At 25.9% G+C, this 27,997-nt stretch overlaps 2 protein-coding genes across 4 annotated transcripts in view; one reads left to right on the top strand and one right to left on the bottom strand.

Annotated features, from left to right (window-relative positions):
* Nucleotides 1-27,997, bottom strand: part of LOC107443043 (COMM domain-containing protein 3) — a 91,897-nt gene that overhangs the window by 34,658 nt on the left and 29,242 nt on the right. The window contains exons 8-9 of one of the 3 annotated variants that reach the window (XR_015429192.1): nt 25,994-27,882; nt 25,898-25,954 (exon numbers count right to left, since the gene is read on the bottom strand). The exons of 1 other annotated variant lie outside the window; for it this stretch is intronic. Coding sequence is in view for 1 of the 2 variants with exons in the window: in XM_043044917.3 (XP_042900851.2) it covers nt 27,826-27,882 (57 nt within the window). In the remaining variant the exon portion in view is untranslated. Of the gene's footprint in view, nt 1-25,897; nt 27,883-27,997 lie in introns of those variants that run through there. One more of the 3 variants, XM_043044917.3, reaches the window with a different exon arrangement.
* Nucleotides 962-20,164, top strand: LOC107443044 (BRCA1-associated RING domain protein 1). Its single transcript, XM_087151664.1, has 11 exons — nt 962-1,253; nt 6,771-6,827; nt 7,397-8,207; nt 10,608-10,793; nt 12,923-13,003; nt 14,263-14,438; nt 15,899-16,013; nt 16,873-16,999; nt 17,770-17,871; nt 17,963-18,084; nt 19,477-20,164. The coding sequence occupies exons 1-11, from the start codon at nt 1,174-1,176 to the stop codon at nt 19,819-19,821; spliced, it is 2,202 nt and encodes a 733-aa protein (XP_087007790.1). The 5' UTR covers nt 962-1,173; the 3' UTR covers nt 19,822-20,164.

Genomic DNA, 27,997 nt, shown 5'->3' with positions numbered 1-27,997 from the left:
TGTGAACAGGCTTAATATTCCAGCGATTATGCTATCCCTTATTTAGCTATTTTTAAGTAAAATAATGCCGTTAGTTATTTTTTGGGTTGCATCTTGCCGAGCATAGCATACTTGCGGAGCATTCCTAATTCTTATGTTGCTTACTTCGTTGATTTTTAAATTCTGAAAACGCGTTATATTGTAAACACTACAAGTATAATAATATTTAATGGCACCCTTTTTCAAGCTAAAGCGTAAAAATCGATCGAAGTAATTACCCGGAAGTCTTAGGCGAATTTTACCCCCTAGTGCCATCTGTACTAAGCATTACCCAGTAAACCATTCATTTTTAGAATATCAAATCTGCTTTTTTTAAAAAAAAAAAAAAAAAAAAAAAAAAATTATTATTTAAAAAATGACATATGATTGAATTAGGAAGATAATTGGGTAAAATAAAATATTAATTCAATTAAAATTTCCTTTTAAATAATAGATTTTTTTAATATGATATGTATATGTATTTTTAATATGATCTAATACATATAATATATGAATTATGATTCTTTATGTGTATTTTTATTCTTCCAGCTTTGTTTACGTTAGAGTTATCTTATAAGCTTATTATAAAATAACTCTAACATAAACAAAGCTGAAGGAGAAAAAACATACATAAAGAATCACCTTCACCAAAAAATCATATATATATATATATATATATATATATATATATATATATATATATATATATATATATATATATATATATATATATATATATATATATATATATATATATATATATATATATATATATATATATATATATATATATATATATATATATATATATATATATATATATATATCTTAGAATTATGCTAACGCACTTCCTTCTTCTACGGCTCTCCACGAAAAAAAGGCATGTGAAGTTTGCCATAGGTACATAGGTAGAGAGTTCTTCCGTACGCCACCTATAGCTAATTCTTTGAAGAACAACAGCCTCATTGACGTCAAATAAAGTGGCCCCATTATTTCTACAAGTAATGGCCACCGTTGCTTTCTGTTTTTCTCATCGATATTCTGATAAAAATCTGGCAACAGAGTTTTCGCGCAAAATCTAAAGAAAACGAAAGTCGGTTAGATGAAAATATCGAGTTTTTATCACGTCTTGCAATTACAAATTTAATTTTAAAAATGTCATTAAGTGGACAGGCTATTATAGAAATGTGGCACGCTATGAAATCTTTGGAGGAATCCTTAAATTGCAGCGCTTGGTATAATATTTTTTATTAAAAAAATTCTTATAATTTATTAACCGGTCTTTCAAGCTTTTCCTTTCTTTAACTTCCTATTTATCAAAACTAACTAGTTTGTAAAATTATTGTGAATATGTTTTTAAAGTTATTGTGATATATGTTACATGATATGCATAGTTTTATCCCTATAGTGGTAGCACTGGCGTCGGAACCATAGGGGTCCGAGGGGTCAGGACCCCCCCAATAATTGGGAAGCCAGGGTTCATTATTTTGAGAAAATATTTCCGTTTTGTTTCCATAACTTTTAATTTCTCTCTCTCTTATTATTACAAAGCGCAACTTATTATATTATATAATTAAAAGAAAATTAGTAAAAAATAAAATACACACAGAAAAATGCACTGTCTGAAAAAATAAAACAGGTGTTTAGAGAAATACAAGAAATGTCACAGCCACCCTTTCCTTCAATAAGCAATAAAACACTCTTCCCACCATTCCTTTTCTTCTCACTGTTAACTGATAAAGATGATTCTCCCTCAACATAACACACATAGTCATTTGATACACAAAAATAGCCGCCTTAGTTTAGGATACGGGAAAATGGTTAGCATTTTTAACTTATCTTTATCGTATTTATGGCCCTGGGCTCTTTTGTCCTCTTTTTTAAAATGTCAAATATCAACAGACCCCTACCTATTCGTAAATTGTCTCAAACAGGCAATTATCTAGAATTTCTAGGGGGGATTTCAGTAGAGGGAGATTCTTGTAGACATTTTCTATTTTTTTGGGTTTTTTTTTTTTTTTGGTGGTTTTGTTAAGAAAATTTCTCTGATACAGAATCATTCTAAATCTTCTCTTAGTATGTATAAGCGCTCACAGTGTTATTCCATCATTATTTAAACTAGACATTTCCAGTCAGTTCGAAATTTTGATAAATATAAGTAGTAATTCTGTTTACTTTTATATTTTGTTTCATTAATTGTTTTAACTTAAATTATTAGTTGTTATTTTTTTAAATAAAGTTTATTTAAAGTTTTTGTAATAATGTTTATCGTTGGATAATAAGAAGTCATTAAATAAATTCTGGGGAGGTAAGCAAATGTTTGTATTAAATCACTTACTAATACATTTATTATTATATGTTTGCAAGAATTGTTTTATAGTTTGTATATTAAATTTATTTATACAGTACATCATTTCATGGTTTTACTGTTCATAGCGCATGAATTTATTTTGAACGCACGGAGCTACTTTTTATTTATATCTGTAAAATCAATGTAACTTTTTAATTTTTAAAATTATAAATCGAAACTTAGAATTTTAATGACCTTTCTATAACTTTGTTTTCATTCAGAAATTTAATGTCATGTTTATGTTTATAAGGACATTTATAAAATTAATAAAAAATTTTAATTAAAATTTTTTTTATAAACATTGATTATTTATGTTCAAATGTAAATAATTATCACTAACTTGCATTTTAATTAATTAAAACAATAAGAATTACTTTAAATGCAAAAGTTTCCTAAAAAAATTCATATAATTTTATTACGGTAAAAAAAACTAATAAAAATTTTTTTTAAGAAAGGGACAAATTGTTAAACTCAATTTATTGTATGAGTGTTTAATGATTACTTCATGTAATTTTATTTATTTTGCTTTTATCAAAATAATATGGGATTTTTAAAGTAATTATTTTGTGCTGATCAACATTTTCATAATTTGGTATTTTCAACAAATATTTTTTCTGAATTAAAAGTATTAATTTTTAAAATTTTAATACTGAAACTATAAATACTGCCGATAGAGGAAGGAAAATAAGAGTTCTATGTGTTGTCTTTTTTATTTTTTCGTGTACATTTATATGAAGTTTTTATGGTTACTAAAATAAATCATGCGATCCAAGAAAACCAAAAATATCTAATCTTGTCTGTTTCTTTGCTTGAAAATAATAAGAAGATAAATGAATTAAATAAAAAGGGCATAAAAATTATTCCCATCACAATTATTATAATTTATCATTTCTTCAAAATATGAATACTATAGTTCTGTCAATCAACTGAATAAAATTTTATTTTCCTTTTTAAAGACAACAATTTCGATTTTTAAAACGTTTTGAACCGGAACAAGATGAGAAAATGGCTAAACTTAAAACTGCTTTAATATTCTTGAATATCTCAAAAATTTTTTTTTTTTTTTTGGCAATTTAGAGTTTTATAAATATATTTATTTTAATCATGATAATCTCTACTGAAACCAGTATTAAAGATAGTTTCTCCAGTATTATTATTAATGTTGTATCTTTCATCTCAGAAATCCAGATCAATTCAAATTCATAGTAAAAAAAATTTTTTTTCGTTTAGCAAAACATATTATAACTTTTTCCTCACATTTTTTTAAAAAAAATTCGACTGCAATTTAAAATGTTAAAATATGCCTCAAAAATTTTTTCTCGTTCGTGATTGTTTTATCACGTAGGATTGCATGACATAATATTATGCATTTATAAATTTCATGTCATTCTCATCAAAAACTTTAACAGACAAAATGTTCTTTTCAAAATAAAACTATATTTTTAAGACACTGTGCATATTGGATTTAAGTAACTTTACTTTTACCTCAATGTATTATTTAAAGAAATTATGCTTATTTTTCAATTGAGGCTTTTGAAAAAGGAACATACGTGATACATAAAAATGATATGTGATACATGATTACTTCATATATTTTTAATACTTTATATGTTTTAATTTTTACATGTTTTTAATTTTTTTAATTATTTCATATATAGTATTGTAATAAATAATGTATCAATCAACAGTCTCTCAGGGGCTAAATCTTTTAATTAGTTAAAAATATCAAAAAAATTTAAAGTATTATCAATTTGTAAAGTTTTAGTCGTTTCTATGATACAATTCATTTTTTAATCATAGAATAAATTTGCAGTATTTCATACATTATATAGTAATCAAACACAGAATACAAAAATATGAAAGGTTCAAAAGTTAGAAATAAAATTGATGAAATTTTGTTTTTAAATAATGCTTTTTTATAAAAAATGTATTAGAAAAAGGAGAAATAATCATTTAATAAAAAAAATGGAATGTAAAAATAGAAATTATCAATAAATAAAATATTTATTTGTCAAAATGTTGTTATCATGCACTATTCTGCAGTTTCTGCCTATATAGCAAAAATTTAACTTACTGAACTCTGTGCTTTTTTTTATTTTTAGTATGCTACTATAATTGAAATAAATAGTATTTTTATTAAAAAAATATTTAGCTATTTTAGACTAACAAGCCTAGCTCTCAAGGCAGTTTTTGAGGACAAATATATTTCCTCGCCTGAAGTAAATTACAAACTTACGACTCACCAGAACTCAATTTTTAATTGATATTAATGTAATAATTGTATTTACTGCTTATTCTACTGATTCTCATTTTGAATCACACCTTCACATTGCACAGTTGCATCTGCATCATCCGGAAAAACTCCCCAGTTTAAATTTTTTATTCATTTACAAGCCGAACACCAGTTCAGCGCATGGGGTTGAAAACAGGAAAATAAATAATCAATAAATCGATGTTAATCAACACGCACAAGCATGTACCAAAGCAATTAATAAAGTTAAAATAATTTTAAAAAATTATTTATTATTATTTGTTGCTCTTTCCAAGAAATTTCCGTTAGATCAATGTGCTTACCTAATGTTTGAACAAAAATCAATTTTTGTATAATTTTAATTTTTGCATAATTATAATTTGAATAAAAACTTAAAGGCTAGTGAAAAAAAATTTAAAAATAAAAATAAAAGGGATTTAAATATTATTTTATAATTAATTTTAAAATTGTTAAGAGGTAACGCAATAAACAGGATTTCTAATTTTGTAATTATCTGAAAAAAGTGGCACGGCACAAAATTAGGGTTTCAATTGAAGTCAACATAAAAAAAATAATATTAAAAAAATATAAAAATTGAGAAGCCTGTGTAAGAGTCTTTTTTTTCGAATTATTTCTACTATTCTAGTTTTCATAGAAGAAACTAGTTTTTAACAAAGTTAGGTATATGTTTTATATTATTGTAATCTCGTCTTTTATCACACGAGGACATAGTTTCTTCTTTCCGCATCCTTTTTTACCATTATTGTCTTTCAATTTTAAGAATTTACTGACTAGAGTCTTTGATCTTGAACTACCCATCATTATCATCGCAATAGCACGAATATTTATAGAAGAAAAAGCTTCTATTCATGATCAGTTAATCTCTTTCATGATCAGTTAATCTCTTTACCTTTGCCACCAAAAACGCAATAAAAAATACATAGCAAGAATTCATGGCAAATTTGCAAATAAAAGTGTTTTTCAATCGTCGTAGTAGCCATAGTATTTTTTAATTATATTTATTTCTAAAAATTACTGGTAGCCTTTAAGTTTTTACTCAGGCTAAAATATTAATTTTGATCTTAACAATTTTTTCTACATAATTTTACATAATTGCAAATCTTGTTTGTAGCGTTATTTCTTAATAATATACTTTAAGAATTAAATAAAAGGGATTTAAATCGTATTTTTCGATTTTCTCAAACGTTTGCAATAGTCTGAAAATTTTTACTCAGACAGTACTTTATGTTGTATTTCATTATAGATTGTTTGATTTGTAATTTTCTGCGCATTTAATAGTATTTTTTCACAGAATTGTACACATGATGCTCCGTAAAGACAACTCCTTCGATAAATTTCTAGAATTCTTGTCACAAATGAAGTAAAAAAAAAAAGGATCACAAATTGATATTTCAGGGGGGAAAAAGAAAATCAAAACATGACCAAAAATTTATGTTTAGTTGCCGAAAAAACATAGAGGAATTGAAAGACACTTATTTGAGACACTTCAAACTTATTTCGGCAATCAAACTGGTTTGAAAGTTACAATTCCGTTTATCTTAATAGTGATTCTTAAGATTTTCTTATCGTTTTTTCCCACTTTTAAATGGTAGTTTGCTATTCCAAATTTGTATAGTTTTTTAAACTTAATTCTTAAAGAAGATTCTAAAATTATATATGAAGAAGTAGATTACGGACCACTCTGCATGATAGAACCAAGATGTTTCTTGATTCTATGATGCAGAGTTTATTCATTCATTAGAGTTGTATTCTTATTTTTTATATATATATATATATATATATATATATATATATATATATATATATATATATATATATATATATATATATATATATATATATATATATATATATATAATAAGGGCAAGGGTGATATTTTTCTTTTTAATAACAGTCTTAAGTATGGTCCCCCCCAATAAATTTTATCTGACGACGCTAATGAGTGGTAGACACACTACAGTACTGTAGTGTGTCTACCACTACAATCCCCATCACTAAATAAAAACAATTTTAACAATTAAAGGTCTAATAATTTTTCTTTGAAGAGTTTCAATTATTTATTAATGTATTTATAGCGTTATACGTTAGATGTGATGATGTTGAAAGTGCAATGTTTTTTATTATTTTCAGTAAGGAATTACTTAATGATCCTGTACTTTTTGTGACGTGTGGTCATACTATTTGCAAGTAAGAAAATTATAATTAATTCTTTAATATTATTGTTTCCTCAATGAGGAAGATTTCTATTTTGTGATTTGCAGCAGAATAATTGCCAATCATAGCTTTAAAAATCTCTCTAAAGGACCAGTTGGGAAGGTATAACTCATTACCAATCGCGAGCAAACGTCAACATGTTTTCTAAAAAAAATTCTAAATTTAAAATCTATTTGTATTTTTTTCCCACTGAATTAAAGTAATAGAATTTTCAAAGAATTTTCTATTTTTAAAAAAAGAATTTTAAGATTAAGTGTTTCCTAAATGTAGGAAGTTGTAATTAAACATCAGTTTTTGCTTGACTCATCTAGATATGACTTTTAATTACTAAGTAATTTGATTTCAAGTTGAGTAGAAGACCTGCATTAATACAAACCTTTAAATGTAAGACTTAGTGCTATATAAAAAATTTTGGCACCTTGTTGCTGCCAGATGCCAAAAACTGTAGTGTCACTAAATTATAATCTTGTCATTTATTTATTTATTTTAGTAGGAAGCATAAGTTTGCAAATATTTTTAAAAAAATTTTAATTATATTTTAGATGCTGCTTTTCAAATTCTTGTCCTATTTGTGGCACACTTGTTAACAATGAAGAACAAGTTAAAGAAAATGCTGAGTTTAAGACCATACTGGAGGAACTTAATGTGCTAAAGAATGTACTGAAAGATGTCATATTATCAATGAAAGAAAATGTTCTTACGGAGTCTAATGAACAATCAAATGTGCTATCAGGAAATAAGGAAACACCAGGTCCTCTACAGTGCTCTACTCCTGTAAATACGAAAAAAAGATCATCTACCAAAACAAAAAATGATGAAATTTTACTGAAAGAAAATTGTGCTCCTGCAGAGTCGATGTGCTTGAATGAACAATTGAATGTGCTATCAGAAAAAGCACCATCACATGAAGATAAAGAAGCACCAGTTCCACTAAGATGTTCTACTCCTGTAAATACTAGGAAGAGATCATCTACCAAAACAAAAAATAATGAAATATCACTGAAAGAAAATGGTGCTTCTGTTGAGTCAATGTGCTTGAATGAACAATTGAATGTGCCATCAGAGGAAACAGCATCACATAAAGATAATGAAACACCAGTTCCAGTAAGGTGTTCTAGTCCTATAAATACAAGGAAGAGATCATGTTCCAAAACAAAAGATGAGGAAATATCATTGAAAGAAAATGGCATTCTTTCTAAATCTAATAAACAATCCAACACGTCTGAAAAAACAGTATCCAAAAAGGTTAAAGAAACACTGGAACCAGTGCAATGTTCTACTCCTATAAATACTAGAAAGAGATCATCTTCCAGAATTTGCAACAAATTTTCTTGTTGTGAAACCAAAAATAAGGTAAATACGTTTTATTTTTTTACAAAAAATGAGAACCATGTGTTAAGGGGTAGTGGCTGGCAGAAAGATCTAAAAAATTTTGTAAAAGAGGGATCAACTCGAAACATATATTGCCACCCAAAAACCACAACATATTTTCTTTAAATCTTTTTTTTTTTTTTTCCGTTCTGCAAGTTAATAAACCTTTGGACAACCTGGCGAAGATGATAAGTTTAAACTGGTACTGATACAAATATTTTTATTCATTATTTTTTTTTGTTGTGTGTGTTAATTTTTTTTCTTACTGATGTGTTTAATAAATAAAGTAAAGGAAAGTCCAATAAGGTTAAAACAAAGATTTTTTCTTTTTCAGTGAATATAAATTATATTCATTAATTAACAATTAAAGTGAATAATTCAAATTTGTTTTTCAAAATTATAGATAGTTTCAGTTTTTTGCTTGGTTCCTAAAATTTTGTATAAAAATGTTTTTAAAGAATGGATGATTAAATTTTTTTTTTTTTTGTATAATTACCCTTTAAATATTACATTAAAAATAGTTTCTGAGACTCTTTCTTAAGGAAAACTAAAGAAAGGTCCCCTTATTATTGTATTCTTATTGATTAGACATGAAATGTCGTGCACTTCTTATGTGAGATCAAATGAAAGAAAAATGTCTCTGTCGAATACATCAGAAGGTAGATAATGTGTTTTTTTTTCTTTACTTATTGACATGTTTGATGAATGAAATAAAAGGAAATCTATGAATATTGAATTCAGGGTGTTTAGCTTTTTTAAAAGGTGCTTATTTTTTATTTGCATTTTTTTAAAGTCCTTAAAGAGGCCTTTTTCATTCAGTGTTAGCAAAAAGTGCTTAATTTTCTATCTTTTATAAAGAGATTTTTTTTTTGCCTTGTCAATTGTTCTAAATTATACAAAATGCATGATTTTCACAATTTTCTCTTCAATATTTATCAGAAACTGATTATGTGAAGTTTTTGAAAATGTTTTGGAATTTTATTGATTTTATGTTTCTTAATTAAGAATTCTAAACGATGGGAAAAAATAATTGTTATTACTGTGCAGATCGTAATTATGATTTTTTTTTTTTTTTTGGAAAGTGATTAAAAATATTTTCTAAAATTATTCTGGACTCATAATTTATATTTATTCATTTATAGTCTAAGAGGATAATTCATTTACAGCCTTGTTTAATTCAAAATTATAGAAAATTCCAATTTTTTGTTTGGTCCCCCCAAAATGATTTCTGAGACTTTCTTTATAAAGAAAGCAAAAGCATGGACCCCTCCCTTTTGCATTCTTTATTGATTAGTCTTTCAAAGCTTGTCTCCTCTTTCAATAATTAATCCATGTATCCATCCAAGAAAGATTTAATGCAAGAAAAACCTCTACCTAGTACATCAGAAGTGCCTCATACGTGTGAAGTTAAATCTCTAATCTTGAAGTTATTTTTCGTGAGTTGGATAGCTAAACTCGTCCTTCGATTTAGTGATAGAGCTATGTTTATATTATTAAGTAGTTTTTATTAGTCAGAATTTTTTCAGACTATTTGATCATTTACCAAATGAATTATTTTGTGACCTTTTGATCAGTTATTGATATACTAAAATATAACTTGCAATTATTTTTATCTGACATTAAATTTGATAATTTTCAACCCATTTTAACAAAAATATCCATAGTTAATAACTATCTCTTGCTACTCAATTGGTGTGGATGTCTTCTTTTTTAATACCTTTGGCGGGAATTTGGTTTCCGATGCTTAATGTATGTCTTGTTGAACTGTGAAGAGCAAGGCACAGAAAACAGTTAAAACTTGAACCTCTTCAATCTAAATTATGGTAGTGTAGTATGTGTTTGGGCCTGTATTATCGCTAATTGCTCATTAAAGTAGCCCTATTGTAGGGATCTGTCTAGGTTTTTCTGAGCGGTACCTATTTTGTGAAAATTTAGACATAATATGTGAAAAATTAAAAAATCAATACAAAAATATTAATTTATCGTTTCTTAAGGGATACAAAAATAAAATTTTAAGAAAAAGTATTTTGTGAAGGTACTGCTCAACGATAGTAAATTCAGCCTGGACAGACCCCTGTATTGCAATGTCTCTGGGTTTTTTTCTCTTTTCCAATTTTATACCTATGTTTACTATTTTATGAAGTGTTTTTTTACCATATGTTTTTTTTATTGCACTTTAGTTCACAATAAAACATGATTTCATAAGTTATATTCTTTATTTACCAACAAAATTTGCTAAGTGTAGTACCTTGCCTTGGAAAGTCTCTTTCAAAGCCATAAAAAATTTTAAAAACTATTTCCTTTCTTCAAGCAATAAATAAATAATTTTTTGTCTCTGTGATAAATTTTATTTTTAATTCAATGCTTAAATATTAAATTTAGGTAACTCCTGTTAACCAAAGTGATGTTTCTAATTCCTCAATCCATGAAGGAAGAAAAAAGTCTGATGCAAGGAAACCTTCTACAAGTTTTTGTCCAGATATAGCTCTTCCTCTACCATCTCCTGCAACAAATTTAAATAAAAAAAACCCTAAAGGAGAAACACCGCTACACCGTGCTGTTATAAGGGTATTATGGGTGTCTTTTCTCTCTTCATCTAATGTTTTTCCTGTAATAATTGTAACAAAAAAGGGTTGTTTCTTCAGAAAAATTAATACCCCCTAAAGTTTGGTTATGTGATTATACCTAAAAATTCCCCCACTATATATAAGTATGTATCGAAAAAATCTTTTTTTACATAAAGACACTTGCAACTTTTGAACTATGTGTATTGACTTGTCACTCAATTCAATGTGTAAAAATAGGTCAAAAGCAAAGCCTCCTTTGCTTGTCTAAAAGAAATTCAATTCTTTCCTATTTCCCTCAAAAAAGGAAGAAGGACACAGAGAAACGTAAGGGAGGTATCATTTATAATAGCATAAAGCTTTTTGTAAGGAAGAAAAAGTCTTGGGCATTAATTTTTCCAAAAAAAAAGGTCAATTTTATTTGATTATATTAAATACAATCTATTAAATTTACAAGTTTAAAATTATTTGACTTTCCTATCCGTCAGTTCACTTATATTTCTTGTTGTTTCGGTATATCTATTTTTAATTTATTCAAAAATATTTTTATTTATAACCTACAACATACATTTAGTTTTAGCTCTTGTGCATTTTTAAATTTTATTGCTAAACCGGGTTATATAAAACTGCTAACATTTTATTATATAAACCATCTGTTTTAGTTAGTATGCACATTAATCAATTCTACATAATAATAGAGTTAATGACAGTTCAACAGTGTTCATAGTTCTCTTGATATTATAAAAAAAAAATGGTTTTGTCTTTATCTTAGTTTTTTGTTCTGATGTTCCGGATTTTGCATCACATTTTCTATGAATGTAAATTATAAAATAATCTATTTGAATAGTTAAAAGATTTTTTGATTTTATATCCATCTTTTAATTATAATGCTTGTAAAAATGGTAAAGTTTGCACTTAGGAACTGACCACTAACAAACTTAAACACTGATTGGTCAAATCCACAAAATTCGTTGTTTCAAACTTCTTATGAATTCAGTCATGTTATGGATAAGAAACTCAATTTACAAATTTTCATCATGAAATTTTTATGGTGATGAATTCTGGTGTCATGTAAACTTATTTATTGTTATGATATACAGTAACAAATCTTGTAGGGTGGAGTTAAGTAATTACACAATCATTGATTTATCTCTTTCATTTGATTTTAAATTGAAAGATCATCTGCTAAATTACTTTATGTACAAAAATGTTATGGGCATGTTCACTATATCTTCTTTTCAAATTGCTGGATCTCTATAGCAAATTTTAATCAAATATTTGTATGAGGGAATACTATCTATTTTTATTTATTTATTTTTATCAAGTTAATTATGCATTGATATTTTGGTGAGTTTACTCGTGAAATGTGGGACACAAGAAATCCTATAAAATACTACTAAAGTTGTCAGAATTTCATTTACCTTGTTTATTTAAGAATTAGAAATCTATTCTAGAGTTCAAACTACTAAAAAGTATGTGTTACTGTCACATGAAAGAACAAAACACCAAACAAATAAAGTACTAAATTAAATTTATGTAAATTAAATAATGTGCATCATCCACTGTGTCATAGATCTTCATCATAGGTCATAGATCATCAGCATTGATGCTCTTTTTATCAGTTTCTGTAATTTTGGGACGCATGCTCTCCGTAAAATTTATTTTTCTCTATTCATTTAATGTTTTGCTCTTTAATTTGACAGTGAAAGATAGTGGTTTATTGCTTGCTGTCCGCCCATGTATTGTATGGTGAAAATTGCTTGTTTAGATTATTTCTATCACCCCCTTAAATTTGCGCCCATGAATTTTAAAAGTCTATTTTATTTCTGCTTTTCGATAAAATTTGCCTTTAATAATACTTTAGTAGAGCAAATTATGTAATTTTGTCATTTACCTTTTTTCATAGTAGTATATGTAAACTGCGCCAAAAAATTGTTCTTTAGGCCGCTACCAAGCGTGGTAATGTGTGCATTGTGTTTACTTAATGATAAAATTTTAATAATTAAATTTAGAAAAAACTTGTAATACAAAATAGTGAAATATATATTCTGTTTCAAATTTAATTTCTTTTTAAACTTCTTTTTGTTTGTTAATTTGTATCATTTTTGTAATAAAACAAATTATTTAATTTAGGGTGATATATCAAAAGTGAAGGAATACATAAACCAAGGAGCTTCTGTTAATACACAGGACAATAACGGGTGGACACCTTTGGTAAACATTTGTTTCATGTTCCATTTCTTTTCTGATTTCTTTTTTTTTTTTTTTTTTTTCCTTTTCTGTTTTTTTTTTTTTTTTTTTTTTTTTTTTTTTTTTTTTTTTTTTTTTACCCATTTTCTTTATGTTTTAACATTTTTTTTTCCTTCAAGTTCAATTGAGTGTTCATTTTGGTTTCATTTAATGTTGTATTAATAATAAATTATGCAACAGAAATTAATTCTAAAATCTGAACTAATTATATATAACTTCGTATGATTATGACTGTTAATGATTTTTTTTCTCTAATTTAAAACTTTAACCTCCTAAAGAAATTTTAAAAAAATCTTACATTTGGATTTGCGTAGTTTTGGTGTTTCTCAATTTCATGTGCGTAGTTGAGTATGAGATACAGCTAAAATAACATGTGTAGTAACCTCAACATCTGTTAAGCTATCTTTTTTTTTTTTTTTTCCTTTAACAGGTTCCCTTTTTTTTGCTGATAAGTATTGTGCTATAATGATTTAGTTTCACAAATATTGAAGTTTTATCCTCTCCTATTTATTCGGAATTGTGAATAATTTACATAAATTGTGATATTGTGCCCCAGATTGAGATCTCAAAGCAAAAGCTTTTTTGTTGTTATTTAAAAAAATTTACTTGAGGAAATTTCTCATAATCTCACTTGCGATGCTATTTTATGCCCATTCGTTTGTATCTGTTCCTTATTCTAAAATGGATGTTGAATGCTTTTGTTTTCAAAAAAATGAAATTTCCTTTGATTAAGCAAAGTTTAATTTAAAGTTTTGCTAAATCAATTATTTTTAGCTTTTGATGTTACTACACATTAAATGTAAAGCAGCTTTAATTTTCTTTGAATGACAGAAAAGTGACATGTTCTAGATAGTTCTGATTTCTAGTCAAAATATTACTGAAATTTGCATTCCTTCACACTGATAATCGAAACTGTATATTGCACCATCATGTAATGTTGAAATCACCTTGCAGTCTCCTAAGTGGTCATTTGGTTAAAAGAATGCATGAAAACAATATTTGTAACACAATAATTGTAAATTATTCTTTTATATATTAATTAATGTAAAAAACAGGTTTCAGTACTTATTTAGCCATGAGTAAATATTTATCGAATTTTTGTGCGAAACAGGTGTAGTATTATATTGAAGGTCAACTGTATTTATTAATTGTGTGATATTGTTTTATTAAAAAAGTTTTTTATTTTATTTTGTTCACATAATATTTCTTTTTTCTTTTACTAGCATGAAGCCAGTAATCATGGATACTTTGATATTGCAAAATTACTTTTAGACCATGGTGCACTAGTAAATGTGCCCTCATTAAAGGACAATATCACTCCTCTGCATGATGCACTACTTAATGATCAATTGGACATAGCTATACTTTTAGCTTCCAGGGGAGCTGATTTGCATACAAAGTACGATTCTTAAAATAAATAGTTTGTATGTACCTATGAATCCAAAATGTTTTATATGTATATATATATATTTTTAAAATTTATTTATTTATGTGTAAAGAGAAAAAAACTGTCCATTTTTATTTTAATTAAGCTGTAAATGTTTTTAGTGCAATAATTTAAAACTTCATTAAAATTAAGTATTTTATACTGTTTACTAATTATTTAATCTTTCAATTGCAATTTTTTTAACACAATTTATCTTATTAGATGCGAGAATTTTGTAATTTACCATTTGGTGAACAATGTAGAATTCTTTATACTGGTAATAAGTAATAGAACAATGAAATTAGAAAGAATGGTTGAAAGCATTGGATGAAATAGAATTTTAATTTTTTATAATTAATTTTTTTTAATTAATTAGTGTTAACTTAGCATTCTCATATTCATAATTTATATTCATTGAATTTTTTGTTTTGAAAAATATGTGCTTAATGATTTAAAGCTTAAACTCGTGCTTATAATTTATATTCATCATGGTGCATAGTTTTTTTTAAAGGTGCTTATTTTCAATTTTCATATCTTAAAAGCCCTTAAATGTGCTTTTTTCATAGGGGTTTTTTACAAAGTGCTTAATTTACCTTTTCGAAAGGGAAATATTGATTTTCGCCATGTCTTATGTAAAAGCGTGCTTTTCACATTGTTCTATTTAATGTTTTCACAATTCATTCAATCACAATCTATTTTGGTGTACCGTCGGTCGTTAACGTATGAAAGAGCCGCTCATTTTACATGTTTGATGAAATACTTGCAACCCCGCATGTGCATCTACTAACCTCGGTTTGGTGAGATTAATGCACTCTCATGTGCAGCTCTGCTGTATTTTACAAGAAATTCATCATTTCAGGCTTCATTTTCCACCCTCTGATATTGATCTAAAAAATATCTTGATTATGTAAAATCTTTGAAAATTATTTTGTAGTTGTATATAGTACTTAAAAATATTTTTTGAGTGCTTAAAAAGTATTTAAAAGGTGCTTATTTCTTGTTGAAAGATTTGACTCTGTTCATTTATAATCAAGTTTAACACATTGGTAATCATCATCCCTTCCACCATCCCTTTGTCATATGTATAAAGATATCTTAAACAGTGTGGGGAAAAATATATGTAGTTTCGTTTTATTTGTAGAATACATTTCTTTCAAATATTTCTTCATAATCTTTACTCATATCAAATCTTTTTACCATTTGCTATCTCCAATTGATTAAATTAAATAGCACATGCAATACGTGTGGATTGTAAACATACTACTTGTTTGTTAGTGTTGCTTTTGTTATAGGTAAATTTGAAATAACTTAATTCTCTAATTTATGTATTATTGATGTTATTTAAAGTGAACTTTATTAAGTTCAAAGTTAAAAACAATAAAAAAAAAATTAAATTTCTAATAACTGAATAATTTTTTCTAATTCCAATTTAGAGCTTCTTTTGGATATTGTGCTTTAGATTTGTGTAAAACTGATGAAACTAGAAGGTCATTAACTGAGGCCTGTTCTCCTTTTATTGAAGCCAACACAATCATGCCGATTTCAAAAGTAAGAAAAATATTTTAAAAACGTAAAGGGCAAACCACATCTAAAATTAAAGTTTTACTATCTGATATCTCTACTTTTTTTTAGAAATTTGTTCACCTTATTGTGCTTCTTTTACTCTCAAAGGACGCCGTTTTAGACTATTAAAGCTACTTTTTTCGAATGCTAACGCTCTAAACGTATGTTAGTCTTCAGCAGGCAAAATGTCAAGTTTCAAAAAAATTAGGAAAATTTGAAGAGTCTAAGAAAATTAGTTTTTTTCCCCCCATTTTATATTTTATCATGTATAGCAAGACAGATAAGTAGTAAATAGAAAACTGTGATTCTCAATGGTAAAGTTATATTTCAAAACTAGGAACCTTTTTTTTTCCTGTTTCTCTTTTATTAACTTTTTTTTATCAGCCAGCTATTTTATTATGACAGCATTTTTTAAAGAGAGTTTCTAATAAACGTTAATCTTTAGGGTCACTTTTTCTAAAAATTCAGCAGTGTGTTCTATTTTTCTTTAATCTTCAATTTTTCTTGAAAATACAGTAATTGGTAAACTGAAATGTTTAGCTTTAAAACTTTCTTTCAAAAGTTAAGATCGATATATTTGTTAATGGTTTTTTGTTTTTCAAAAAGAAAAAAACATAGCTATTCTGCCACCAAATATTCAGCATTCAGGCGTTTTTTTTTTTTTTTTTTAAGAATAGTTAGATTTTTTATAGAAAATTTTACTAAGTTTTAAAATTTCAAGTATACATATTTTTTTTAACTTAATAATATGTCTTCTCTAACTTTTTGGTTTTTTCAGTGTTTTTTCTTAATCTTTTTCTTAACTCACTTTTATATTTTTATTAAAAAAATTTTTTTTCCACAGAATACAGATACTGAATCAGATAAAATAGTCTTCTTATATTCAAACTTGAATGATGAGCAAAAAATAAAATTACAGAAGTGTGCCCAACTTTTGAAAGCAGAAATCGTTGAAGAATTCAAACCAAATGGTAAATTAAAGTGTATTATAATAGTTAAGTTCTTTATTTTAAATTCAATGAAATGCATGCTTGAACATACAAGTATAAAAATAGATTAATAGTTATCTTTAAATTTCTTATGACCGACACGCATATTTCTTATACACGCTTATTTGTTAAATTTTGCACATGATCAGTAACATATCTCCAACTTATTCTTATTAAGATTTCTGCTTTGAAATATGATGCTCTCACTATTTCAAAAGTATAAGTCAAACTTATGTTCAATGCACAACAGAAATCTCCACCCAATATTTTACAACGCCCTTTTTGTTTTTATTGTTTTGATAACGAATTATTACTTCTTTTTTTTTTTTTAAATTTCTTATTTGAACTAGATTAATGTGCTCTTTTCAAGATTCAATCTGAAGTGTTAAATAATGCCCAGAAATCAATTCCTTCAATTAATTGTATTGTAATAATTGCACCTATTTATTCATCCGATAAAACTTTATTTTTTATCTATAAATTCTATGTTCAAATACGTATTTTATGAATTGTTTTTTTTTTTTTTCTAATATACAAATTGTTGGGCTTGGGAATATTTTCTCTAAATTTATTAGTATTTGATATTTTTTTTATTTAATGTTTTCATCTCTATTTCCAAAGATGAAGAAAAACTGGATTTTTTTTTTAAATTATTTATCACAATGAAATATTTTTCTTGCAATAGCACACATTGTATTGAAGAAGTAAAAGTTATCATATCCAATTTTTTTCACCATGTGTTATTTTTTTAGTTACCCATATTGTGACAGGCTGTGACAACATGGGGAACTGTACAAGAACCATGAAAGTATTACTTGGAATGATATCCGGGAAGTGGTTAATAAATTTTCAATGTAAGTGATATTAATGTTATTTTTAAACTGACATTAACTTTTAATGCTTCTCTTTCAGAGATGTTATAAAAACAATATTTGAATTTTATAGGGGTTGAAGTGTGTTTGGAATACAAAAAAAAAGTTGAAGAAGAAGTATTCGAAGTACAGGGTACTAAAAATCAACCAAATACTCAGGCACCTGCTCGAGCCAGAAAAAATACTTTACAAAAAGTATATTTATCTCTTATTTTTCCTCTCTAACTTCAAGTTTTATGATTAACACTTTGATGCTGATAGGATACTTTTATGTTTTTTGTGATGATCTAATTGCAAGTAAATATATATCTTTTGCAGAAATTAATCAATAATTGATGTTGTAAATTAAAGAAATTTAAATAATAGATTATTGATTCTCTTAGATCTAAATAACTGCAAATTTTAAAAATTGTTTGGGAAATTTTACTTTTTACGCAGAGAAGGACACCAGTATTTCGCCCTGTGTTCCATAATCATTAATTATTAAAATGCTAAAAAAAAAATATTTTTCACATATTTTGACCTAAATTAATGAAAAATATGTTTACTAAAAATTCTACATCAAAGGATTAATCTCACATCACAAATTTAAATTATATTGATTGATTGATAAAATAATTTGGTTATTTTAATTTCAATGTTTTGAATTACATTAAAATCTTAAAATTGTACTCTTTATTTTCTTTATCTAAATTGTTAATACTTATTTTTAATTATTATAGTTTAAAATAGAACTCACTTTAAACTTAATAGTTCATTCCAAAGATGGAACTCATAAAAAAATTTAGTGTAAAATATATATTTCTCATAAAATGTGCCCTAGGTTTCTGGATTTGTAGAATTCCAAAGAATTCTAGTCAGTTTTGAAATAATAAAAGTAAAAAGATTTCGTCGTGAAAAATAACTTTTCCGGCAGCTGCTTCTTATTTATTATATATTTTTTTAATATAAAAAGCTACTATTACCAGCACTATTGTCTTTTTGATTTATTTTTAAAAAAAATTCAATATGACTAACATTACAAAAAAAAAAAAATTCAGGGCACATCAAGCATTATTTGTAAACATACACGTGAATAAACTCGAGATTTTTTTTTTCTCTATAATTTTTTTTATAAACAATTTTTTAGAAATTTGTTCATAATGTGTATACTATTATTTGTAGAATTTTAAATGCGTCCTGACTTCAATTGGTTTGAAAACCACTATATTATGGTTCTAATTAATTGAGAAAAGTAATATTTTATCTGTATGATTAAATGCTCAAAAACAATTCATATTAGTCTAAAAAAAATTACTGACAATACATTTATCAGGTTGAACAATATAAAATCTCAAAATAATTTTCCTTTGGTCAATAAGTAATACTTTGCTGTTATACTGCATAAATTTTAATAAAAAATTTGGGAGAGAAAAATAAAATTCCTTTTAGCTCCTACTCTAAGCCCAAAATTTCATTTTAAATTACTAACTTATCATTGAGAAATTGAATATGCTAAGTTGAATATGGTGCGTTAGTACTTTATTGGAGATTTTTTTTAAAAAAATAAAAGGTGAAATTGCAATAATTATTATTTTATTTTTTTAGTTTCCCCCTTTGTTTGATGGATTTTACTTTTACTTACATGGTACGTTCTCAAAACCCACTCCTCTCCGCGAAGATTTGTGCAATCTAATACACATGGGTGGTGGAAAACTGTTATCAAGGGAACCTAAACCAGATACGGTTTCATCCGAGGCATTCATGATGCCTTATCATGCTGCTGGCACTTCCTTGGAAAATATCAACCATATCATCTTGTATCAAGACAAGCCTCCACGCAATGTTCATCTTAATTCTGGTCACATATGTACATCACAGGTCATGTGGCTTATTTCATGCATCAATGAATATTCTTTGTTGCCTCCTAAGCAAGCAAATGTTGCTGATTAATTTTTTATCACTGTATGTATCAGTAACTGTTTTTCAATGATGTGATTAACCGGTGAATCATTCCACATTGATTTTACTGAATTTTTTTAATTACATACTTGGTGGTGAAAATTCCTAATTAAGTTTTTTCCCTACGTGTGTGTATCAATTACTGTTTCTCAACATTATGGTTTATAAAAAGTTGACTACTGGATCATTCCACATTGATTTTACTGCAAATTTTACTAAATCTTCAACATAACAGTAAAAAAATTAACAGCATATATCCACTGATTATGTTCACAGTCACTACATGTTCAACCTTTATATGTTCATCAGTAACCATTGATTTTACTGAAACTTTCTGATTTTACTGAAACATTCGAGAAAAAAAAATTAAAACCTAAGAGGAAAGCTGTGTTAAATCACATTTTACTAAATTTGAGAAAAATAGATTTTAATTGTATAGAAATATCTAGAAATTATTTGCAATTTTTTTCATTTTTTATAAACTTGGTAAAATAAATTTAATGTTCTATACTAAAAGCAAACTTTTATCAAATAATTTAATATATACTAACTTGATCCTTTAAAATTAAATGACATACTTTAATACAAGATACTTGCTATCTAAAGTTGTCGCTATCTAGTATTTAAGTGTATGCAAATCCATAATTTATGCATATAATTACATAAAGTGTTTGTATATTTTATAAGAAATATATTTAATTTAACATTGAAATGTTTCACAAATTCTTAATGTAAAAACGTTTTTAGCCAAAAAAGTATGTTTCTAAATCTTACTTTATTTAACAACTTAAGTTCCAACTTAAATTCCAAAATAATTTGCATTTATAAAGTTCTTTTTATAAAATTTTAAAGACAAATTTCTTAAAATTTAAGAAAATATGCCTATTGGTTTTGAATGTATTATTTTGAAATAAACTTTAAATTTTTAAAATTTACAAACATTTGTCATTAGGATAATTTGTTCTACTAAGTGCTGATACCTCTTATTATTTTTTAAAACAAACATCAAAAATTAGGAAATGAATCTATAAATCCACTATTTATCTTTTTTTTTTTTTTTTTTTTTTTCAAAAAAATTTCTTTTAACTTTAGAAACGTTAATTTTTGATCAAACAAGACACAAAGATCTTTTTGGATTACTATTCCAGATCAATGGTTTATTGATATCCAAAATTTAAGAGAACTTTGTCAACCAAATAGGAGTTGAAAATTTTTTTCATAATTAAATAATTAGTGGAGATGGCCCTGGTTTACCTTTTAAAATAAAGAACAATTTTTTGGTTGACTATTCTTTCACAGTATTGAATAAATTATGTAAAATAAAGTTAATTTGCATTTAATATTTTAAATTTTTGAAATCTTTTTTGCTATTATCCTTGATTGCTAATATTTCAGGGTGGCCACTTTCCCCGAGAACAGGGAAAACCTGAAATTTTCATAGAAATTGAAAATCAACTCTAGGAGATTCATGATTAGCAAAACAGTATAGATGATTACTTAATTTTACTACAATTGTGTTTATAAATGTTTTTGAAAATTATTTCATACCTCAAGCTTTAATTAAAATTACTAGTGAATTTATAATTTTTTTTTTTTGTTTAATATAATTTCTAGGTGTGAAATAATAGACAATTTTAAATTGAACAAATTAACAATTTATATTTTTTAGTATGTAAGTCTCAAATTTTAAAATGTTATTAAAATATGCTAACTTTAACAGTGGGAGTCTGTAATTTTTAAAATTGCATGGGGAGGGAATAAATTTTGGTTTATTTAGAATGTGGCCACTTTGTATTTATGATATATTATTATTTTTTTTAAAAATTACGCCCGCCATCGTCTTCTCAGACATAAGGCGTCTTGCAGTCCAATACAATACTGAAGTTGCTCCAGAAGGTGAGAGGGCACAAAAGTCATCAGAAGAACGAATGTCAAGAAGAGAGGGGCAATCAAATAAATATATTATTAATCGTATTGTTAATCGTTTAATTGATATATTATTAATCGTATTAAAGAGCAACATTGTATACAAAGAACATATGCTTTCAATGTGGCAAAGTTTAACTATTAAATTTTACTTATATATATATACTATGAGTATGGAGAAAAAAAATGTGCATTATGAAATGTAAAAACTCATCAATTATTTTTCTATGCTTCTAATGTTTTTTCTTTTAATGAATGTTTATTTTTTATACAACTGACTAAAAAATTAAATTATATTTAATTTTTTTAGTTGAGTTAATAATTTTAGTTACTCTGTATTTTGTTTTGATGTTGAGTATATATCTGTATTTTGTTTTGATATTGAGTCATAACATTTAATACTGATTAAAACTAGAATCACAATTGAAGTTCTAAAAACTCTGAGCTATTTTAGATCACCTGTAGATTGAGTTTTATTATTATCTGGATATTTTACATTCAACTGTCATTAAAACAATGTAAAAAATAAAAAGCTTAACTTAATAAAAGCCAGATAAAGATATCTTATTTCACCCATAATTGTGCATCATTATTGTAAAGATAATTTTTTCTTTCAAGGCATTACAGGCCAATAACATTCTAAGTTGTCTGCAGCTGGTCCTATACACAGCAAGGCTCTTCCAGTTTCCTTTATTTACTATATGAAAGTCCTTCTCCACAGAGTCAAACCACCTAATTGGTGGTCTTCCTTCTTTTCCGTTTCCCGTAGGACTAGTAAAAGTGAGTTGTACGAGATTTGTATTATCAGATCGGAATAGATATCCGACGCATCGTAGAAACTTTTATTTGCAATTGATTAATTCAAGATTCATTCGTTGTAAGGTCAAAACGCTCATTTATTGAATATCAGATGTATCGAGTTACACATACGATTTCACAAATTTTTTTACTCCCATTTTAAATGTGTATTGCCAAATGATAAAAAAAATTTATTGTGTCACAAAATATATGTAGTAAATATATATATATTTGCAATAGATAAGGATCGTTAATTCAGAGTTTTTAAAAAAATCATTTTGAGAGATTCGTTCAAATAATTTTGTATACCTTTCTGAAGTTAACTAAGTTTCTAACTCCCATAGGAATTCCAACAATTAAAATTTTAAGTTTTTACTACAGAATGCATTTGAAAGCTACAAAAAAAGTCAAGGTTGATTCCTGTTCTAGTGTTTATTTTTTCTTATTTAATAGATTATTCCTTACTTTTTAATATTTTATTTGCAATTTAAAGACTAATTTATATCTTTTGCATACAGACCATTATTTATGGTATTCAGCTTAATTCTATAATTTCTCTTAAAGGATTTGTCAAAGTGTTTCAAAATATTTACTAAGCTGTTAGAAAGCAACACCAAAATATTACAGTTTCTGTCATATAATTGTACAGAATTTAAACTTATATTTTTTCAATTACTTTTCATTATAGAGAAAGTGGCTCCTTGGTTTAAATTTTATCCTAAACAAAAATAACTTTATTGCTACCAAAATGTGAGCTGATAAGTACTGGTGTGGGATGATTCAACCAAGTTGAAGATGCAGAGAGACTTGTGCAAAAGGTCTGTGGCTTCCTCCCGCTGTTAGATGCATTAATTTTTTTGTTTCTAGCTATTTATGTGCAATAAAATATGGAGTGAAAATTAGAAATTTTGGGCTATATAGCTCAAGCTCATCCTTTAAAAAATATTTTTAAACTTAAATTACTTTTAAGGAAACAAATTTATTTTTTAAAAATTTAAACAGTATTGTTTTTAAAACAAAAATATATTATAGTTCAGAATGAGATTCCTATTTTTTCTATAAAAATAATATGTATATTTTTTTATATATAAAAAAAATACACATATAAAGTTTCAAAGTGATTCAAAAATTAATCTGAGCTTTAAAAAAACACATTGAATCAATTATTCTAAACTTTTTTCATTTTTTAATCTATTCTTTTCTTTGTATCCTAGGCTTTACAAAGTTAAGAAACATTGGAATTTGAAAGCATTTTAAAAACCATTTGTGAGTCTGGAAACTTTTAAAAAATGCTGTATGTAAATTTTTTTTTTTTTTTTTTTTTTTTTTGAAAAGTACACTGAACAGGCATGTGGTTCTTCCACTAATTCGAAGAATTCCTCGAATTAATATATTTAGACAAAAATTTTCTCAGAGTTCCGCTTATTTAGATTTGGCTACTTATGTAAAATCTTATTAATGAGACATTTATTTCGCTTCTACCAGCGCCCTTTTTTTTCTTCATAAGTTCTTATTCGCACGCCAACTTTTTTTACTTGGATTTGTTTTTAAAAAAACGCAACTTCAAATAAAATTCGAGGACACGAGACTAAAAAAATTTTATTCTACAACAACTTCAGCTAAAATTAATAAACTTCTGAGGAAAACACAAAAGTATAAAATTGATAATCTAATAAGTAATTCCGGAATGGCATGGATTGTTCTCTTGAAAAAATGTTTTTTTTTTCCTGATTCTTTTAAAGCTTACGTTTAATAAGGAACAATTTTGTTACAAATTCCGATTTTTAACAGAAGAATTATTTAATCAATGATATATTTGCCAACAATAAGATCAAATTTTTAATATGATCATGCAAAATAGAAATTTCGAATTGCTCGTTTCAGTAATCATTTTTTAATGCGCTCCATATCATCGTAATTCAATGTTTCCATCATTTTTTTCTTCATTGTGAATGCAATTCATTTTCTCATAGTTTTTAAAATTCAGGTATTATTACGACACAAAATTTGAATCACGCATTTGAGTAATCACTTTTTGACACAGTCCATTAATTTGAATATCATCGTAAATCCATGCAGTGTTTCAATTATTTTATCGGCTATTATTGCTAGCGATTTTCTCAATATTTTTTTTTAATCCCTATGTTTATACGTTATTATTACAACAAGCATAATTCAACTCTTGCATTTTTTTGTTTCTTTTTTGATGCAACAATACTGTTTTTTAATTTACTTTTGCACTGTTATTGCTACTGGTATCCGCATGTTTTTTTTTATTCCAATATTTCCATGCATTAGTATTAAGAAACTAGAATTTGAATCACACATTTAAGAAATAACTTTTCTGATGCGATTGATTTGCACTAAAATCCACTCGTCATTTTGATAGGGTATTTTTTCTTGGTAGTTAATGCTGTTTATTTTCTTGTGATTTTTTAAAATCGCGATCTTATTACGATACAGAAAATTCAAATCACACACCTGAGTATCCGCTATTTCAGTGTTTCCCGAAGTGTGGTACGCGTACCCCCAACGGTAACAATTTAGCGGGTGTATGCATTCTTTGCAAAATATCTTGCAACAAAAGAAAATTTCAAAACATTTTATTTAAAAACAAAGCTAGCCAGGAAAATTTACGATTACGTATTTTTCCATTGCCTATTTTTTGCAGAGTTAACAGTTAATAATTAGTGGTGTCAACAGCCAGTTATGATTTTTTATAGTAAAAATTAACATATTTTTAAAAAGATACATTCATTTTTTTTATTAGTAGTACGCAGCATTACGAAACATTTAGAAAGGGTACACTAAAGTCATAAGTTTGGGAAACACTGCACTATTTGATGCAATAATTCTAACATTTTTTTCAATAATTATTATTGTAATTATCATTACTAATTTTCACATATTCTTAAAAACTCAATGTTTTTAATGCTATGTTTATTATAAACACGTGAATCTCGAAACTTATATTTAATTAACTTTTTTTTTGACAAGTCAGATTCGTGCACTTGATTTTATCATTAATCTTTTTTCAGTCAATGCAGTAAATTTGACAGTTTTTGAAATCATTTTTTTTTTTTTTATACGATAAGCCGCAAAGTGCAAAAAAAGAGGGACGTGTTTTGTTTTTTTATATAAATTCGTTTAGATATGCATAAAATGAGTATTTTGATGTATTTAGTATGAGTACTTTTTATTTTACAAAAAAAAATAAAGTATTTAAAAAAAATTACCTCAATCTTAATAAAATTCTTCAATGTTGAAGGACATAGAAATTTAAAACATTTGGAGATTTGTAAATTAATACCATATAGAAATAGATAAATTTCTAATAATTATATTTTTATAAATGTATAAATATTTTATTGATACATTTATATCAAACTAATACATGATACTGATAAACATATTATTCCATCAAACTAATAAATATCACTCTAAAATATAAACATATAATATTTAAATGTTGTCTAATGTGATTGAAATTAATTTAAACTAAGATGATTACACACTTAGAAAAATTTAAATTATAGACAAACTTTTTAATATACTTCATATTTTCAGAGCTCTATACATTTTCTGAACCAAAAATGTTTGACAAAACACTGAAAGATGCCTATCATCAGAAATATTCAAAATATATGTATGACATAATCAAACTGCACACATAAATATAATTGTTTACTTTTAATTAAGATAACATACCAGAAAGCATTTATAACTGAACATAAAGATATATTATGAAACCAATAAAAAAATGTATAAAATGATTTGTTGTTACAATATCGAGAAAGAACAACCACACATAAATAAACAACAAATAAAATTAATTCATAACTAAAAGTAAATTTATTTAAAGTAATAAACATCCAGATATTGATAATAATTTAAATCTTTATTTTTTTAATAAAAACTAAGTTTTATCGATGTTAAAAGCAAGAGATATTTTAGACTAGAAATTATTTGTATAATTATATATCATCAAAAAATTTAGTTCTTTTCAATTTTTGTGTTAATTTTTGAAACTCCTGTAGTCTATGAAGTAGTGGTGTAAAAAAAAAAAAAAATGTTAATATTTTGTATGCACAATTTGCAGACCAATAGATTGAGAATGAAACTTATAAGTTTTGAAGTTTTAGTAATAAGCATTTCATTTGCAAATCAAAAAAATTAAAGATTTTTAGTTTATATACAAATATACATTTTAATAAGTTAAACAGTAAAATCTTTAGCCTCTAAATAATGAAAATCTTCGAAGAAGGATTTATTTTTATAAAACCAAATCTCTTCCATAGGATTTACATTAGGACAACAACTAACCATTAGAAGAATAAATTTGGTTTTAAGGTGTATTATGGTAAACTTATTTGTCTTTCGCTTGCAATAATTTTAATTTATTTTTACTAAAAATATTCCTAAGCAGTTATCACATGCCAGTTATTGTAAAAGAACAATTTTTAAGCATTCAGGCCTAAGTCAATCATAAACACAATTTGAAAGTTTCATTCTACCTACTACTAAATCCAAAAAGATATGTTTATTTAGAAAAAGTACGTTTTTGTGTCTGATTTCTTAACTTAAAATACTGTCAGCAGTAATTAATTAGCATATTTATGGTAACCCTATCGGATCATAATTTATTCAGGGTGGTCCTTTCATTTGGTGCACTGTACATTACCATGTAGAAAAATAAAATATAAGTTTCCTACAAACTAAACAAAATCTGAAGTAATGTTCAATCACAACTTAACAGACACATGATTTATCACTTATAAAACTGATTATATTCAAAAATAAAATTTATTATTTTGTAAAAATTGATGGAAACATTGAGATAGTACTGAGTGTTCTATAATCAACACCTTTAATATAGTTTAGATTATTTGACATTAAAGTTCCCAAATTACTATTTGAGTGAAGAAAATGAAATTAAAATTATTGAAACCCATTTCATTGCTTGGAGAAATATAAATTAGTATAAAACAAAGTTTCGAAATGCCTTAAGTTTCATCCAGCATTTAAAGAAGTTTTTATTTAAAACATGTTCCTTATGAGTGCTGTGTAAATTTTAGTGGCTTCTTTATTTGTTCCTCGCTTAAATAATTAATTTGAGATCCCTGATGTATTACTTCTTTTTCACAAGAATTCCAAAAATATATATTGAAGGCAAAATAATTACAGAACACCCAATATTTTAAGAATTTTTCTCAAATCTGCTTTGGCCCCAACTACATAACATAAAATCATTTACAATAATGATACATATCTTCATACTGCATTCCTCTCTATACATTTAGTTGCATCCTTTAATTTCAAAACTAAATTCTGAAACAAATATAAAATTATTTTCTAAAATTAATTTTTTAAACATTAGTAATCTGCTTAAATTAGAAAATGGGTAACATCTTTTATTTGAGGGAATGCAAATTATGTATACATG

This window comes from Parasteatoda tepidariorum, chromosome 9, assembly GCF_982258835.1.
Source record: "Parasteatoda tepidariorum strain Cologne lab strain chromosome 9, Ptep-v5.0, whole genome shotgun sequence".
NCBI lineage: Eukaryota > Metazoa > Arthropoda > Arachnida > Araneae > Theridiidae > Parasteatoda > Parasteatoda tepidariorum.
Note: the sequence above shows the minus strand (reverse complement) of the source record. Positions and strands in the feature narration are given on the sequence as shown.